Here is a 20541-nt window from a genome sequence, read left to right on the forward strand (position 1 = left end):
TCACTCTAATTCTTGACTAAACCAAACACACTTTCAAAATTTTAGAACATTTTTTTCATTTTCTTTCACCTGTAAATCAATAATATTATTGTATCATTTTCTGTAGAAATTTTAACATAAATGCAAAAATTAAAAGGATATCTGCAAGTGAAGCTAAATCTTTAACGACGCATATGTACACCCCACTACCCCAGTACATTATAATACTTCATATTGGCATGTCTGATGCCTAGACAATAAACAGTTGAAGGTAACTAATCTCAGTTAAATTTAACTATATTTTATCAACATGATAGTATTACATTTTCAATAACAAATGGATGCTACAAAATTGCAATCAGGCTCTTCTTGGCTAAATCAAGCTCTTCGACGAGATATTTGGGAGCTTGCAGTGACCTAAAACCAAAACCCAGTGCTGTTGAAGAGATTGATTTCAATCCAAAAAGCTCGTCCATTTACATCAATTTGAAGCAGCTCCCCAGACAGAGAAGTAATCAATCAAGTGAGCAGTCACCAGCTTCTACAGTCACAAGTGAACCAGAACACTATACTATGCTTAAGTATAAACTACTGTCCCTCTGAAACCTCACGTATCTGAGGGTTGCTTATAAAGTTTTAACCTGCTAGGCTTCTTACCATGTTTTCCAGAACCACTGCGCTTTTTAGAACCAACAAGTTGTGCAAGTTTTTTACGAAGTTTCCTAGAACTATGAAGTTGTGAAAGTTTTCCACCATGTTTTAAGCTACCCCACTGTCTAGAACCATGACACTTTCGAAGTAGATATGTATGCTTGTGAAGTTTTAAGGTACCACGCTGCATAGAAACATAAGTATCTGAAAGATTCTCATCAACTAAGCTCCCACGCTTTCCAGAACCATAAGTTTTTGAGAGTCTCTTAGCCCACAGACTTTGATCAGGTGACCATGAAATTGCATGTCCAACCAAGGCACACCATCTCAAGTTAAGAAGTCCAAAAGCAAGATTATCCTTGTGATCTTTAAAGAGTTCAATAATCCGTGAATCAGCTTCCATGTCCTCTGCCAAAATATATTGCTGCTCATACACAGATCTCATGTCTTCCGGACTGCTACTATCTTCAAGAATCATTCTCATGCACAGAACCTGCAAGGATTCCAAAGCTGTGCTGTATCTCCGTCGAGCAACATATGCACGAAACACATAGCTGCAGGTGGTTGCATCCGGAAGGATCTTCTTTTCATGCATCCTCTGAAGAACAAGCTCAATTACTAGATGCTTTTTCTGAGAACATGAAGACAGAAAAGTAAGTTTGATGTGGTAGATATAAGCAAACATAATTTGCTGAAAATTACTTTTGGAAACCTAACTAGTTTATAAAAGAAATTGTAGCACTAAAGTAGTGGTTGAAATCTACCAAGAAGAAACCCATTAACGCTGTCAACTCATATTGCAACAAGGCATTATACATTTGTATCATATTGCATCTCACTGTATCTATTATCTAACCAATGGGAGTCACACACAAGTCAGGACACAAAGTGAAACACAGAATGAAACAGGAGATTTGATGTGAAAATAACACTAAACAAAAATTAGGCAGAACCACCGGGCATTTACATGACTATTATCTGTTCACAAACTTACTTCTGACAAAAGCAATGAACTAATCTGCTAAATGCAAAGTTTCAAAATACCACTTAATGAGGTATTCTATTCAACTGAACTGGGAAATTGACTTAGATTGGGTCTAACGCAACATTACTAGGTATAACATGGTCTATAAATAGATTATAGAATTATTTCCAGAGATAAATGAGTACAAATTTAGAAACAAATTATCACCAGAGACTGCTATACAACCTTGAAGAACGCTTCTCGAATTATAGTGTTAAATATCATTGTATCAAGTTGAATCTCTTCAGAGCATGCCATATCCAGAAGTTTTAGCGCGCCAACAAAATCTCTGTTCTTCAAATGTTCGTGCTCCAAAAGAATCTAAATTAAATCAACACATTAGAAATGTACATGTACGACAAGATTACAGAAAAGATGTTTACTCTTCAGTCAGTTGAAAGCTTATCAGACTTCAATTCATTGTTTTAAGGGGCCGTTTGGTTGGGGGTGACCAACAAAGGGAAAGGGAAACAATTAGCCTCATTCCCTTTGTTGGTGTTTGTTTCATAAAAAACTACCACTCTCTCCCTCTTCACTTTTAGGTTTACCCAACATCATTCATAATACATTCCCCACCCCCGCAAGGTATTTCTTTTCCCTTTCCTAGTTCTTTTTTTTATTTTCATTTATAATCTTATTTCAGAAATCATTAAAAATAAGTGTGATATGTAAAATATTTTGAAAATTAAAAATAAAATTTTATTTAGTTTTTATAAATTATGAATAATTTTGATATACTTTATAAGTCAAGTTATTTAAAAAATTATTGACATTTTTAAATAATAAACTAAATTCATTTATAAGATATATATACCTTATATTATTATTAAATAAATATATTGGACTCGTTTGATATTATATAATATCTGAAAAATTAGATATAGAGATAATCATACAATTTTTCATTTCGTTTCCAAGTCAAAATTAAACATGTAATACAATTCAGCATTATTCCTTTCTTTTTTCTTCATTTCCATTCCCATTGTGAATTCCATTTTGTTTCTCCAAGTCGAACTAAACGCCTCTAAACGAGTATATCTTTTCATCGGGAAATGATCAAATAGAATAAAACTAGAAAACAATCAAAATCATTACAGACCATATATCCCACCCCTCCCCCCCACCAATTTTCAACCATCCACCCCTCGCACTACTGCAACCACCATCACTATAGCTCTAGTCATCTTCTCCAACGACATCTCTCTTTCTTCAATCATCTTTTCCGGCAATCTCCGTCTCTCTTCCCACCTCTCTCTCGATTTATACACCTCCTTTGTTAGCCGATCTTCTCCTTCTCTGGTGACCCCCCCCCCCTCCCCCACCCCCACCCCCACCCCCACCCCCTTTCTTTCAAGATCTATACATTTCCTCTTATTCTTTTTAATTAATCAATTTATGGCCCCTAGTTGCAGTAGCCATAGATGGTGGCCGGAATCAATAGTATTAATCGAAGATGATGGTATTAATCGGAGATTGTGGCAATGATCGGAGATGGTGATGGTGATGGTGATTAGAAGTTAGCAAGACTGTTTGTACATATGTATTTATTTGGTTAAAAAAGTTAAGTAGTCACCAAATATAAACGTTGTAATCTTTGATATCTGGTTTTTAATAAATCGCTAATGGCAGTAGATTGGTAGCCATCCGTGCTTGTCAGAATCAATAGTGGTAATCGAAGATGATGGTATTGATCAAATATGTGGCTGTGACCGTAGATGTGGTGGTGTTGGTGACTAGAGGTTCACAAGTCACAACACTTTCTTTTTATTTGATTGAGAAAGTTGAGCAATCACTAATATAACAGTTGTAATCAACAGTACCGGTTTCTAGTTTTTAGGCTAAACTTGATTTCTTTTAGAGTAGGACCAATATATATATATATATATATATATATATATAGAGAGAGAGAGAGAGAGAGAGAGTAAGGTTCGAGGAAGAACCTCACTATCAATAGAACCGAGAGAACTCTCCTTAGAGCCATTGATTTTTGGATAACATTTATATACGACCTTTTATTATTTCAATCAGAATATCTTAAAAAATCTATTGACCAAGGGCATTTTGGAACACAACAAAAGTGTTATTATTTCGAAATCTTTCAAATATGGCATCTTGCATCTTTTTATCTGCCAATCAAATAATACCATTTATAGATTATTACAGAATCTGGAATCCAAATCTTTTATTTTTAACATATATTCTATTTTTAACAATATCAATAAAATTATCAAAAAATCTCTGATACACATAAATTATATTAAAAATCTATCATTATATAGAAATTTTAATGCATCAATTTGTAGAATCTTCAGTAACATGTCACTTAGAATAGTAGAATCTTCATTATCATTAACATTTCTAAAAATATATTTAGAAATTAAAATCTTAAAAAATAATTAATATTAAAATAGTAGAATTATCAGTGAAAGACTTAATAGAATCTCAATACTATCAATGTGACGCTTAGTAGAATATCAATAAAAATTTTAGAATCTTAATTTATTAGAATCTAATACACAATAAAAATATATCATAAATCTTGATTATCAATATTAAAACTTTAATACATCAATAAGTAGAATCTTCATTAATGTATCTTTAAATGATTTTAATTTAAATAAAATTTTGAAAAGATCACATAACAAAACTATATAATATATATGATCAAATAACGACTCATCTAATAAATTTTTTAGGAAAATCTTAATGTACCTTTTAAAATACATTTAATCACATAATTTAAAAAATGATATTGATTTCTGTATTGTTAATGGAACCTTTATTATAATTTTAATATTGTTATTAAAGAATAAGTATCTAATGCATCAATTAGTAGAATCGTATATAGAAAATTAGTAAAGAATAAGAAAATTAGTAGAATATACCTTAATTAAGTATTCTATAATAAAGAATAAGTATTTTTAATGCATCAATTAGCAGAATCGTATATACAAAATTTAATACATCAATTAGTTGAATCGTAAGTAATGTATCATTAAATTTAATTTTATTAAATTAAAATTTACTTTAAAAAACACATAAGAAAGTCATATTATATATAGATATACATAATATATCATATATAACCAGCTAAATGAAACACCTAAAAGAATATATTTTATTATGGATAAAATGCTTATAAGAATCTTAGTAAAAGAATAAATAATGTAAAGATTTTACAAAACATCTCCGAATATTTTTTACAAAATCTTCTAATATTTTAAATCTTGTACGAAATTTGGAAATAGTAATGAAGATATTTTACTAAGATTCCGTTAAGTGTTTTTTCATATTTTAATTAAAAGAAGAATATGAAAAATATGGAGCATTATATATAACTTTCATATTTCGATTGATAAAAATTCAGAAGATATAGAAGCATTAAATCAAAGATACGAAAGATATGAAAGCATTAAATATGAATCTCAATAAATACGGATAAAAAAGTTAAAAGAATCTTAGTAAAATAATAAATAATGAAAATATTTTACAAAATATCTCCGTATATTTTTTACAAAGTCTCCTAATATTTTAAATCTTTTACGGAATCTAGAAATACTAAGTAATGAAAATATTTTACCAATGGATATTTTACTAAGATTCCAATAAGTATTTTTCCATATTTCATTTAAGAGAAGAATATGAAAAATATAGAGCATTATATATAACTTCCATATTTCAATTGAAAAAAAAATAAAGAAGATATAAGCATTAAATCAAAGATATGGAAGATATGAAAGCATTAAATAAGAATCTCAATAAATATGGTAATAAATTATGATTGATTTCTTGTTTAAGATGGTACAGAAATACCCTCAGTCTCACTAGATTTGATTGATATTATGAAGATATTATTTTTGAATAGTATTAAATTGAGATTTGTAATCAACGGTGGATGGAGGAGTTCTCTTGTTCTCTCAGGATCCTACCCATAATAAAAAAATTTAAAGTTACAAACTTACAAACTTTTTTTAAAAAAAATAATTTATTCTCCCAACCTGTTAATCCTTAGTTATTGAAATTATTTATGTTGAAAATTATTGAAAAAACATCACAATTTTAAAAATAACGCATAGATAAATCGTGCATTCAACACATTTGTAACTGAGGTTCAACACTGGGTGTAGAACATTAATTATCATTTTGTTGAATATATTTATAGAGATGCTTAAACTATACCTCTGTGGTTTGGGTAGGGTCTAGAAAGATAAATATTGGTTATATAATACGTTTAACTTAGTTCTTACATTGAAAAACTGGTTTATGTACTTCTCCAACACAATTTTGATCGATGTTCAACAAAATATCTTCAAAAAATGTTGAACTCAAGTTATATATGTGTTGAACAGAAAAAGTTTATAAGTTTGTACCAGAACTCTCCCATATATATATATATATATATATATATATGGTAGCACTCCATAGCATACCATTATAAATATATACATAATATATATATTTTATTATATTTTTTATGAAATATAATTGCAAATTTTGATTATTAAACTGCAAACGAAGTTATACAATTTTTTTATTCCAAAGATCATCTAAAATTATGCAATATCTTAACATGATTCTATAACAGAATAATAATCATCCAGAATTATTCTGTTGTAGAATCAGTTTTGAAAATATACTTTTTTTAATCAAATTTTAAGTGTTAAATTACTCAAAAATAGATTTATTTTATAGTATTCTATATTAGAATTACGTTTTATATGTATTCTATAACAGAATTTATAATAAAATTGATGATTTATAGTGGCGCACTATGCAACTCCATATAAGGAGTCCCTCTCTGGAATGTTGGCATATATATATATATATATATATATATATATATATATATATTAAACTAGTAACCTAGTAACTATGCTAGCAGTTAACCTAAAAAAACTGACAGGGCTAAAGAATAGGAAGACACGTACAACTCTATTGTTTGTATTCTGTATTCTCTACTACTGTACAAAAAATAAAAATAAGTATTCTATTTATTATGAAAAACAATGTTATAAAAATTTAAAATTAAATATTGTTAATAGTACATTAACCCATTCATGTTCAGTATTGTTTTTATGTGATGTAGTTTATTCACCCTACCTAATTTTATTACGTGCTTTTTATATTTCAACTAGTTCGGTATTTTTTTTTTTTCTTAACAATATTATCCAGTTTTGCAATTAGTTCCTACATTTTCTATTTAAAATAACATATATATTTTCATGTTCTGTGTTCTTACAAAAATTATAGTATTTTCAAATACAGAACATATGATGTTCAGTATTTGAAAACTATGTTCTGTAAATTCAAAATTTGTTTGTTTTATGTATTTTGTGTTTTCACTAATTTTAGTTTGCATTCTATTATATTAATGTTTTATAACTTTATTTTTCTTTTATAATATTTATATTTTGTAAATATATTTAATAGATATTAACATTTAAATATTTTTAATTCAATATATTTAGTACAGAACACACACATATATATTTCATATATACACAATATGACAAGAATCTAAAAATCCGAGAGAATAAAAATGAATTTTAAAATTTATATATTAAAATATATAAAATTTTACAAAACACAAGAGTATTTTTTAATTTATCTTTAATATATATTATAAACTTGTTGTTAACAGAACAAAGAACACAAAAAAAAATAAGAAACATAAAAAACAATAATAAAAGTAAAATATAATGAAAATAGAAAATAGAAAAAAAATTAAACAAAAACAGAAGACATTGTTTTTGATGTGGGCCACGTGTTTCATCACACACGTTAAAAAAGTTAGTTATAGTAGGTTAAAACTTATGGATATAATCGTGCGGCTGATATCACTAGTTACCAGGTTACTCAAATAACGTTGAACCATCCCCCATATATATATAGTGAGGTTCCAGAGAAAACCCTCTTATCAAGAAAACTGAGAAACCCTCTTAGATACCGTTGATCCACGATATATGATTAATTATTAATGTTATATTCTAGTAATGGCAAACTTGTAATAGTTTTAATTTTTATGTATCATTGTTAAGGGGTATATTGATATTAAAATGGTAATAAATGCCCAATTATTAATTGCAATCAATCACAATTTAATGCAAATCAAATCAATAGCCTATAACGTATCTAGAATTCATATACACGCATATTCTTATTATATACACGCAGAATTCATATCAATATTCTGACAAACCACCATGTCTTTATTATCTTTCTTCAACATTGATACTTACTAAACACAGGCATTGCAAATTTAACCAACTAATGACTCAAGATTCTTGTTGGTGATACTCCATATTCTTAATTGTGTTGGTAATGGAACTTTGCATGCTTTTTGATCCAGATTCTATAAGGTGTAGTTTCAAGAGTATGTTTAAATGAATTTTATGTTTTGCTTAGCATTATTTCTTGTACTATAACCATATCTTAATGTTTGTGTTTTGTTCATTTGGATAACAGACATGCAAATTTTAATGATATTACACGACGTCAAGAAGCTTTTGGGATTAACATGTATCCGAGGATGCTTGCGAAGATTTTCTTTAGCATTTTTATTTAAGCATGTAAAGATTCAATTATCCCCATTCTCCGTGCTGCTCCTAAAGAAGGATGGTACAATGAGATATGAAAGAAGATGGACCTAAATAAGGATGGTTCAACGAGGGAAGCATATTTGCAGCAGTTATCTAGCAATTAGTAATTCAGGTAATTTAAGCAGACAATTTGATAAGTTTTCTAAGATAAGCAACAATATTCACGTGGAGGTTGTTAGAAAAGGAAGGCGTCAACAGAATTCAGTCTTCCATGTTGTCACTGAGAGATGTGAGAGATGTCATTTGCTTGAAGATTGGTGATTAAATGTGTGCATTGAACTTTTCTCTGTAAATTCAAGATTTTGCTCAGAGTTCCATCAAATATAATCTCGGATTCTATACATTATCTAAAGAATATGTACAAAAGTTCTATTGAAAGTTCTTCAAAAATTTTAAAGTTTTATTGTATACTAAACTAATTTGAGGATGTTTGTTGTTAGGTATTCTTAGGTATTCTTACAAGATTCTACTACGTATTCTTAGGTATTCTTACAAAATTTACATGTAATATGTACAAGTCTTGAATTTTAGAATACAATTATAGGAACAACTTAAAGAATCCTCATAATATGACAAAATTATATCAATATCTACTGTTTCTATTGAATATCATTATACTACAGTAATATGTTAAAGAATATTTGAACGAACCTAACTTTTTGAATAAATTAAATGTATATTTATAATAAATATTTTAAGGAGTCTAAATATATTCAAATATATATGATAGAACCTCGTGAAGAATTTCAAATATAAAAAACTCAATGTACATTTTCAAATTTGAATCTGGTAATAATATTAAATTTATAATTCATTTAGTTGAGATTAATGAATAAAGATATTAGAATATAATATGTATATAATTTTTTAGATAATGAAAGTTATTTATAATAAAAAAGCAAATTAATACAATATTTGGTTATATTTTAAATAAAACATAGGATAAAATGTAGAATTCCCAAGGGAATTTCTACGATATAGAATCTCTTATTGATACAATATAATATAGCATACCATATTTTTAAAATAAATTAATTAAATTACAATATTTTTGTTTGAATAATATAAATTTTTTAAATAATAAATAAATGACCATCGTAAGTGTTTAAGCGAATTATTTTAGTTTACGTAAAACATCTCAGGAAATCTTATAATTTATAAATCAAAACACCTTATAGAACTTAAAATTATAATATGAAATATTAATGAAGTTAAATTTCTATGATAAACACTTTTTGGAATCCGAGTATAGCTTGAACTGTTGAAAATATTATAAATAAAAGATATTTAAAAATTATATTGTAAAATTTTGTATTATAATATCGGGATTCCTAAAGGTGTTTATCAGGAAATTTAACTTCATTAATATTTAATATTATAATTTGAAGTTCTATAAAGTGTTTTGATATATAATTTAAGGAAAAGTATAAACAAATTTTAAGATACTTTAAAAAAAATATTATATTATTTATTGAAATATTAAAATTCCCAAGGGAATTTCTACGATATAGAATCTGTTATTGATACAATATAACATATCATATCATATTCTTACAATAAATTAATTAAATTAAAATATTTTTTTTTGAATAATATAAAAATTTTAAATAATAAATAAATGATCATCGTAAGTGTTTAAGCGAATTATTTTAGTATACGTAAAACATCTTTGGGGATCTTATAATTTATAAATCAAAACAACGTACAGAACTTAAAATTATAATATGAAATATTAATGAAGTTAAATTTCTATGATAAACACTTTTTGGAATCCGGGTATAGCTTAAATTGTTAGAAATATTAAAAATAAAAGATATTTAAAAAATATTTTGTTAAAATTTGTATTATAATACTAGGATTCCAGAAGGTGTTTATCATAAAAATTTAACTTCATTAATATTTCATATTATAATTTGGAGTTTTATAAGGTGTTTTGATGTATAAATTCTTATAATGAGTGTGTCTAAATTATTTTTTCGGAATTAAATTATTTAATTTATGATACATCGTTTAAATCATATCCAAATTATATTTTCATTTAACTCATTCAAGTGAATATTTTAGAGAATCTTCATTTAAAGAGAACTTTATAGAACTCCAAATAAGAAAAACATATAAGTGAATATTTTAAAGAATCTTAATTTAATTTTAGTTTATTATTTTTTGTCAAAGAAACTTATATTAATATATTAAAATTAAAGAATCTCAATTTCAATTATTATTATAATTTTTTAAAAGAATCTTATATTTCAACAATATCTTATAGAATAGTTGAATAGAAATTGATTTAAATTAATATTTTAAAAAAATTCAATTACCATTATATAATATATTAAATTTTTCATGCTAATACTATTATTGAATCTCTACAAAATATTTGAAAGAATCTATGATAAATTAAATATATTCATCATGGTGAATCTTTTGAAAATTTGAAATTTGAAATTTGAAATTCAAAGTTAATATACATTAAATGCTCTGGTTGATTGATTAAGATATGGAAAATATAATAAAAGAAATCAATTGATTACATATCTTATTATTTATGTTAATCAAAATCATCTTTATATATGGTCATTAAATGAATACTTGCCGGAAAGAATTTTTATTATTGATATATTTACTAAATATCCTAATTACAGTAGCCCTTGGATTAAAATGACAGATCTACGGTAGATAGACGGGTTCCTCAGTTTTCTTGATAAGCTGGGTTTTCTTAGGATCTTCCTCCTATATATATATATATATATATATATATATATATATATATATATATATATATATCCGTGCCTGTCTGGAGCCTTTACGAGGCTCTAGGGGGCCCTAGGTGGATTGAGTGGGGGCAGTGTGGGCCTATGTGGCTGATGACATGTAAAGGGTGAATGATGTCATTTAAGGGTGGTTTCTCTTAGTTTGTTTTTTAGTGCTTTGTATTTTAGCAATTGCATATATACACACACACACACTTAATCTAAGCCCTTGAATTAATCTAACCTAATGGCCACCTAGAAGTCAGCAAACACAATTAAAATACACCCTCTCACATATGATCTCTTCTGTTTCTAATTTGATTTTTCCCGTCAATCGGTGATCTTTAATTGAAATCTGACCTCAATGTATTTTTCTTCGTATCCCAACGATCGATTTGCACATAGGCGGATTTACATTGAGCCCCAGGGGGCACAGGACCCCATATTAATTATTTTTTAAACTTTTTTTATATAAATATATGCATTTATCTCATAAATATTACTTGAAGAGTGACTAATCCTCTACCATTTCCTTCTCCATGTACACAAGAATCCATAACAGAAGAGTCTCATCATAATAATAAGACATAAACTGCTTGTTTGTTAATGAGCAGGTGCATTTGATTTCATCTTCTTGCATTAGTTTGTATGTTAAAAATTTTTGTGCCCCCTAACACAAAACTTCCTAGATCCGCCACTAGATTTGCATACCATATGTGCTATATTTCGATGTGATTTAGAAATTGTTTTATTTTGGTTTGTAGCTTGTATTTTAAGGAAATTTGTACTGGAGTAGGACCCGATGTGTGTGTGTATGTAGAGGCCATTGTTCCATAGAGAACCATCTTCTATATAATCTCGTGGAGAACCATTTGGTTCTACTTTAAAATCTCACTTATAATTTTAAAATCAGTCATACTTATGCATAAATTTTTATTCTAATGTAGAATACTAATCATACATAACATGCACAAACAATTTAACACATACAATCTAAGAAAAAAATTTGATTTTTAAATTTCGTTCTACTATAGAACCACTTTGGATGAATATGGTTCTGCTGTAGAACTAGTTTGTATATTTTGATTAATTTTCAACATTTTTTGGAGGAAAAATGATAAACCTTTATTTTTTTGATTTACTCATTACATATTTGATGAATAACGAGATTGATACATGAATTTTTATGTGTATATTATAGGTGGTTTTAACTAGACTCTATACAACATGTTCAACCGGTACGCCAAGTAATGAAATTTAGTGTCGATCTTAAAACAAAATTGAATGTGAATGTAGAATTTTGAATGTTGCTGCTTCTCTAAAAACTGACGGTACAACAGCCTCAGATAACTAGATATGTTTAAGTTAAGGGTAATAATCTTAACTGAATGACAGTTTGCACATATTGCAGCAAGGAGAATAAGGGGTATTGATAAGCATACCTTTGTGAGAGCAGTGTAAGTTGCCCCCTTTGGACAAAATCCATTACGGATCATTAAGCTAACCAGTGCACATGCATACTTAAAACCTCCAACAATGCTGCAACAATCAATCATGATAGTATAAGTCGCAAGATCTGGCTGATATCCGTATTTTATCATAGTTCTGAAGGTTTCTGCTGCCAGTTGAGTCTGAATCAAGAATGGGGGAAAAAAGATTAAGTGCAAGAAAAAAATAAACAGCTGCATTAGGATTACCTGATACGGTAAAACAATCAAATAAATACTTACTTCCTCAGCCTCGACAAGGGAATGCAATACTGCATTATAGATCAGTGTTACTGATTCTTTTTTATAAAAAGAGAAATTCCTTTCGGCCACTCGCAAGTATAGCATCAATTCTTTTATCATCCTCTCAGCCCCCAATGCTCTCAGCTGAATTGAAAAAAATAACCATAGATGTTTAAGACAACAACACATACAATGTGGGAAACTGTACCTACATGTAAACTATTTAGATTGTGTTTTGGGACAGGTACTTCATTTCAAATGCTGGATTCCACATGACTTAATTTGAGTTGTCATTTCAAATTCTCAAATTTATACTAGTATTTGAATGTCTTGGATTCAAATAAAATCCAAATCCTTTTGTTTATCCAAACATGTCATTTGACTACATCCAGAATTTTAAATGAAATCCAAGTTCCAAAACAGACCATTACGTTATTTGGCATAACTTCGTTTCACAAATGCTAAATGTATTTCTAAATATTGTGGTTTATTTCTTACTATATTAATCACATAATTATACAACAAAAATGAGAAGACAGTACTTAAAAGGACATGAAAATGAGGTAAAAAGTATATATTCATCCTTTGCGGGAACGCGGGTGGTAAGGTATAATACATCCTCACATAAATACATAATGACGCAAAAACTCATCATAGTTACACAGGATTTACAACATATATGTCATACAAATATCAGTAATGACAGAATGTGCGACTAGAAAAGGGGCATCACTACCAATTTAAAATCAAATTGTAGATTCGACTAAAACAGTGTAAGCCAATGCATTACAAAATTTCAGGGCCATAAACTGATACAGTAAAATATTGGAGATGCTATAATTTAGTAAACACCCACCAGGTTCGTGATTGATAAAGAGCTGTGCTGGATGCCGTTCCTTAGCATATCTGCTTCTATTGCACTTATTCTTTTGGCTGCATCCATGTGTGATTGCATGTTTCCAGATTCAAAAGGCGCATTTACATGGCCAAACAACGAAAACATAAGCTCATATGTTCTGATATTTGGGCGAACTTCCTTATGTCTCATTTTGGCTAATATTCGAATAGCACGTTCAGGTTGATCCTACAAGATATAAAACTATAGAACTGAAGGCAGTTGCATGATGTAAAACAAAATCAAGGTGGATCATCGAATGCAATAACTATGACAAAGCACACTGTCATCAATGACTAATGTAATCAACTTATTTAGTTTATTTATAGAGTGTTCTCTCCCAATGGCCTTCAAAAATTGATTTGACACAGTTCCAGCATAGTTTGCACTTCCTCCATTTCACCACATAAATTATTACGCTAAAATAAGTTGTTGGGTCCAGTTGTATAAAATATTTCTGGCAAGAGGTGAGTTTGGATCAGTACTGCTAGAACTACATAGAAAGATGTTCTAAATTTAAGTCAAGTATACAAACTAAATGTTCACCAGATCTGTGAGATCCCCACAAATTACTTTTTTGGCACTAAAACATATGAGGTGGGGATGGTTATTTGTGCCAACAGTGTAGCCCTCTATTTGTCTCATGATGCAACATATTGTTTATTACTCCCTCCATCTCATTCATTTCTTAACTCTTTGTCACTTTCCAATTCGGGATGTCCCATTCATATCTTAACATTTCTTAAAATAGCACACTTTTCTTTGCTAATATAAGTAGGTCCCACCCACTGACACCTACTTTCCTATCCTTTCTTCAACTTCATTCAATTTTTTAAAACTTTGTGCCCAACAACAATTAAGAAGTTATTAAAACATTATATACTTATAATGTTATGTGCTTGACAATATGGGTATTGTGACATAGCGTAACTGAATTCCAAAGAGACCTTAAGGAAAATAAAGGCGACGCTATGGAATTTGGATGTAATTATTCAGCTCAATGCAGCCAAGTATATATTAAGATGGCTAGTGCAACGGACTGTTCTTTAATTTTTGTCAACATCCTTAATAGGGAAAATATTATTCAGTGACATTAAACCACTGCATTCTGGTTCAGTTTCTGCATTTATTTGTACTGTTTGACTGTTTGTCATGACTGGTAAATTTGAATAATTTGACACAAACCCAATGCAAAATTGCGAACAGGAGTAAAAGAATTACCAGAATTTTACAAGCTTCAAGACAAGAATTGTAAGGATAAACAACAGATCTGCATGACATCTGGTCCAGATATGATTCAGCCAAATCTACTTTCAACTCCTTGCTGCATTTGATTGATATGGCTGCAAATATTGGATCATATGGTTGGACGTTCCTTTTTTGCAATGACTTGAGCTGCAACAAAATGGATATGTTAGGTGTGTAGAAATTGAAGATCACTTTCAGAGAAGTGAAACAAAAATTATAATAATCAAATATTCAGCAATGTATTACTATTATCATTATGTATATTATAAATTTATAATTAGTTGATTGAAAAAGTGTCAGATATAAGTACTTGCAGAACACACACAAAAAAAAACTATAAAAATCCGTACCAGTTCTATTCCAGCCTCGGAACCTTTATCTTTAACAACAGCTCTCAATAACCCATTATATGTACTGCTGGATGGTTCCACACCAAGATTTTGCATCTTAACCAAAGGAGAATAAACGTTATGGAAAAAAAAATGATTGCTAGGATATATAGAAAAAGCATAAGGCTTCGCCAGAACTGTATTCAAAATACATTCTGCCACAAACTATACACTGAACAGAAACATATAGATAAAGAAGATGACATATTATACTACCTGTAGAAATATGTGCTCCGCCAGCAAAGAATTTTTAGCTTGTGCACAAGCGTATATAATACTATTGAAAGAAGCCCTCAACACCCGCAGTGCCGGCACACTCACACATCTGCTTAGCACATCCATTCCAACATCTCCAAATTCACGTTTTTTCGAGTTGAAAGTAGATAAGTGCATTTCCTCACTTGCCTGTGTACCCACATTGTTACAGTGTTCAACAACAGATGGTACTAAAGTTTGATTATCTATGCTCACATTTTCCAAATTCAAGACAGTGTATGAAGGTATAGGAATATCTAATCTCTGCGTATGTGGACTTCCTTTAGCATTGGTTTTGACAATTGAACCTCCCTGAAGAAGCAATGTTAACATATGCTGTAAAACAGCATAGGCAGCATTCAAATCTCCCAAACTCGCAAAGGAACATATAAACCTATTAAGGACAATCATGCTGGGATTGTAGTATTTGTTGCACTCTTTCCAAATGTCATGGACTGCAGACAACTTCCGCTGCAAAACTGCAAACTGAATAATAAAATTAGACTAGCAATCACTTCATAAATCTTCAAATATCTCAACCCAGGCCGAGACTCTGAACATACAAGGTACATGACGAAAAGAAGCAAAAAATAGATGTATTTGCTTGCATAGTGTAACCAAAACTCTTCACAACTGACCACCTATGCAAAATGCAGTTTCCTTTTCATTGTATATATAGTTCACATGGCATTTAAAAAGGTGACCGAGAAAAAGCTCAATGACTTGATTCGAAAGTATTATCAGATCTGAACATAGGGCTACTTCATTTTAGGAAAGACTAGCTACTTTGTCGAGAAGCTACGTGCATGACTGGGTATTGGAAACAGATGAAAGAACTGATTGCAACTACTTTTTATATAATATGAAGCAAACACAGATCCAGTCCCATTACCCCATCTCTCATTCCTGGCATCCTCCATCAAACCTTCTTGCAAAAATAGAGAAAGCACCAAATGAAATAGCAGTTGTCCTTTCCTCCCCCCTTAGACCTATCCACTTTAAAGTGACTAATGCTTACCATTCCATTATTCACATGAAAACCTCATTATGGCATTGATTAACAATATTGCTAAAGCTCAAGGGGGTGTTTTGTTAAAAAGATTCAAAAATAGGCTGCAACTAAAAAAGTAGACATAAGAATATGATTAACCTTAGACACCGCAGGAAAAAAATGATGCACGCACCAATGTTGTGCACATGAGTGCACGATTGTGAATGTAAAGCAACACATGCAGTCATCTGTAATTAAAAATCCCCACCCAGCAGGTAGCCTCATGCACAAATTGCTTTGTTTTAATCACAAGGTTAAAATGAATAAATTTTATTTCCTGGCGTGGAGAAAACAAGACTCTTTACCACTATAAGACCACCTATGCAAAATGTATTTTGATATATTTCCTTCTAATAGATTGGAAACAATTAATAATATGTTGTCCGACCAGCTGCCTGAGAGAACAATGCAAAAAGCTTCCGGAAAGTGAAACTTCATAAACAAAACTTGAAATGCAATTAATAAAACTAAAAAAACACTAGAATATAAAAAATTGCTTCACACACCTTGAGAAGCTGCATATAAGTTGCTTCATTCTTTCCCACCATCTGCTTCTCCATTAAATCCAGACATTTGATGACATGATTAACACTATGTGTCTCAACACAAACTTGCAATAAATTATTGTACATAGGCAATACAGGATACAAGTCTGAATTTTCGCCAACATTGTTTATCAAACTGAAGACCTGACAAGAGCAAAATGGCTGAGATACAACTACTATTCTCAAAGACTAATAACATATATTAAGTAGTCTTGCACCATCAAGAATAATATTATTAATTTCATTTCTCATGATTTATTGGAATCTAAATAATGTTTATATTAAACAAAATAAGTAGAAACGTCTATCAAGTATCAACAACACCCAAGGATACTGATTAGAGGTGATACCGATCAAGCTACTTGTACTGAGCCATTAAAAGCCTAATAGATAGACATATATTTAGTCAGAGTATATCAAATCAGTGCTCTATATTGCTGAGGTGTAGGATAAGATAAGAAATATCTAGTAATTCCAAATCCACCTAAAGCTTAGAAATCCATATTTAATATCTGGGTCTGCAATTTTCATTGCCAAACATGATATGACAGTAATTAGAATCTCACTTAATGATTTCTCAATTTCTTTCTCGAAGTATGCCCTCACTTATATCTGGAAACCACTGGTTCTTTATAGCTTCTTCCTGGTATCTATATTTCTGAAGACCTGATTATCTCTATGGAGTATTGATTAGTTAGAGATCCTAAGAGAGATCTTGTAAAGCTAATCCAAAGACCCTGTAAACATTTACTTAAGTCTCAGGAATTGCCTAATCTATATTAACCCTGTGTCCATATAATATGACTTGGAGCTCCTGATCTGAGTTCCAGTACTCTGAACACAGTCAGATATTTTGACATAGGGTGTACAAGCCAATTTCAGTCATATAAACAAAATATGTGATAACCTGATTATTTATTATAAAACACACATACAAGTGAATTATATTCACAGTTATCGTGATTATGCTATTTTATTGAAGTTATTCAAAAAGTGCTCAATCATACATACTACCGATACCTCCTCTATGTAACCTCCCTTGCAGAGAGCTCGGGTTATAAGAAAGTAGCATTTGCCGGATATGCTGACCTCTTTTAGCTGCATAGTTTTCCACGTCTCCATAACAAACTGCATTGACAACAAAGAATTTTTGTTTCACCCTTATAATCCATCTCAGGTTTTATTTCATTATCATGCAAAGCATTGTCTTTAATAAAGTGTCTGACTAAATCAATATATATGAAAATCACTGGAGTATGAGACCTCAACCCTAATTCCAAAATTGTTTTTTAGAAGATACTTTTTGTAGCAATTGTTTTCACTTTTCAGAGTTAACTTATGTTATTCACCTTTATACACTTTATCCTTATTTTTCTATTTGTCTAAACTATTAGAAGCACTAAATTAGACTATTCTTGTTATAGTCATTTAATAAGTATAATAAAATATTAAAGGGACCCACCTTGACAGTAATTCGGGGGCCCTAGTAGGCAGTAGCACAGGTCAATCGAATTCTTATCAGAACAGCACATTCATCCACCACAAAAAAGGGGTCTGGGTGGGCACGTGTAGCCTGTAGGTATATCTTACTCTATGGCCTATGCCATCTATAATATCACTGGTTTTAGTGAAGAAGAATATAAAAAAAGTTTAACATTTGCTTCTCTTTGCAAACCACATAAAGTCGGACAGTTGGAAGACAAGACCTCATATGATATCAAATATTATGTTCTCGTGTTTTCTAACCCATATGCAGCATAGCTTTTGCCACATTCAGCACAAAATTCAATTTTTTCACAGATACATTAAATACTGCAAATAGAAACCAATTGAATCTAATAACACGAATAACAACATATCAAAGTTTTCATAAACATAAGAATGCATCACTAAGTACCAATGGATCAGGCGATCTCGCGCAATAGTTAAGTATCTCAAGAAAATCATCAGCTCTAAGAACACCGTCTTTACAACTAACATCTTTCAATAGAGAGGAAGCCGTACTTCGATCACCTAAACTAAGCGCATTAACAATTTTGGCCTGCACTGATTCCTCAATTGTCGCCTTATAACCTACAAAACTACCTGCACATCAACATTCCATTTATACCATCCCGGGAATGGATAAATAACGAAACGGAAAAAGGAGTTCAATGATGGACTATTCGAGTGCATTACATAGATTTTGGTTGAAACTTTGCCCTAATTTGGAGGCAACAGTGTTTTGAGCCTGTAATCAATCAAACAAATTGGAATAACATAACAAAAGGAATCCAATTCAACAGTAATGCCACGGCTATACATACAATGATAGATACAACTTACGCGTGTGGGTGAGTCTACACGTGTGGAGAATCTGGATAGAGGTAGTTGTGATTTGCGAATTGAGTAAGTGAATGAACGAGAATATCTGTGAAATTAGAAACAACTATGAGAAAGCTGAATATACATACACATATAGATACATAAATAGAGATGGAGACTTACAGAGATCGATACATGGTTCACTCAAGAGTGTTGTAGCCAGCGTGCGGCTGTGCCAGGTTCTTCATATTCAAGCATCCCCGCTCAGTAAATAATTATATTAACTCTTTATTTCATTTAAAAAATCTATTCATAACAAACTTTGTTATATTCTTTTGATTTTTTATTACTCCGTCCCTTTTTATCTGTCCATTTTGGAAAAAAAACACATACCAAGGAATAATTGATTGTATAAACTTTTTCATTAAATACCTCTAATTAATATCTTGAAAATGGTGGAATACCCCTACTTTATGTCTTGAAAACATGAATTCAATCAAGTTTTAAATAAGTCAAGCCTTGAAAATTGAAATTATGGAGATATATTTGAAAAACTATCATTAAATTAGTTTTGAAAGTATAAATGGACAGATAAATAGGGACAAATTTTTACTTTCAAAGTGGACAGATAAATAGGGATGGAGGGAGTATTTCCTTAATTTTATTTTGTCAACTGACTAAAATTTGACTACTCATATTTGTTTCTTACAAAAGCAATACTACTAGAATTTATTACTATTTTTTTCTTTATTGATGAATCTATTTGTTTTGATAAGGACCCGAGCACTTGACACAGTATGAAGTGCGTCATAAACAAATTTAATATGATAAAAGTATGAAATTTAAGTGTGTTTGAAGGGCTTGTATTTTGTAATGGAAAAATATGAACAAAATTATTTATATAAAAAAAAAAAAGGAAGATGGATTTAATTTGGAATATTTTAAAAAGGAAAAAAAGTGAGCATAAATTTTTGTGCTGATATTCGACAAGAAAATTGGTAATGGTTTATTTACCGTTGTTTTAAACAAACAACCAATTAGATACGCAGCATTCGTTGTTACTGGGTTCTCTAATTTTAATTTTTAGTTTACAAAGCATATAAAAAACATGCTACACAAAT

General features: G+C 29.9%; 1 protein-coding gene across 4 annotated transcripts; it reads right to left on the reverse strand.

The window, feature by feature from the left end:
• Positions 1 to 176: 176 nt before the first annotated feature.
• LOC108214807 (pentatricopeptide repeat-containing protein At1g76280) lies at positions 177 to 19714 on the reverse strand. 4 transcript variants are annotated; one of them, XM_064090673.1, is made up of 14 exons: positions 19604 to 19714; positions 19442 to 19526; positions 19295 to 19346; positions 19014 to 19201; positions 18137 to 18244; positions 17078 to 17260; positions 15482 to 16006; positions 15227 to 15322; positions 14850 to 15023; positions 13590 to 13817; positions 12734 to 12877; positions 12446 to 12634; positions 1841 to 1975; positions 177 to 1261 (listed from the first exon to the last, which is right to left on the reverse strand). In XM_064090673.1, the coding sequence occupies exons 1-14, from the start codon at positions 19615 to 19617 to the stop codon at positions 587 to 589; spliced, it is 2796 nt and encodes a 931-aa protein (XP_063946743.1). In that variant the 5' UTR covers positions 19618 to 19714; the 3' UTR covers positions 177 to 586. The 4 variants fall into 4 exon arrangements, with proteins under 4 accessions (XP_063946743.1, XP_063946744.1, XP_063946745.1 ...); XM_064090674.1 differs by having other exon boundaries at positions 451 to 1261; positions 19014 to 19189; XM_064090675.1 differs by lacking the exon at positions 1841 to 1975 and having other exon boundaries at positions 451 to 1261.
• Positions 19715 to 20541: the final 827 nt, after the last annotated feature.

Source organism: Daucus carota, chromosome 3 (assembly GCF_001625215.2).
Source record: "Daucus carota subsp. sativus chromosome 3, DH1 v3.0, whole genome shotgun sequence".
NCBI classification, from domain to species: Eukaryota; Viridiplantae; Streptophyta; class Magnoliopsida; order Apiales; family Apiaceae; genus Daucus; species Daucus carota.

Excerpts from the sequence above, each read along its gene's own strand:
- LOC108214807 (XM_064090673.1), bottom strand. Across the intron at positions 17,261-18,136 it reads AGGGAGGTTACATAGAGGAG|GTCTTCAGTTTGATAAACAA; the intron begins GTATCGGTAGTA and ends TGCTCTTGTCAG. Across the intron at positions 12,635-12,733 it reads CCCTTGTCGAGGCTGAGGAA|ACTCAACTGGCAGCAGAAAC; the intron begins GTAAGTATTTAT and ends TTCTTGATTCAG.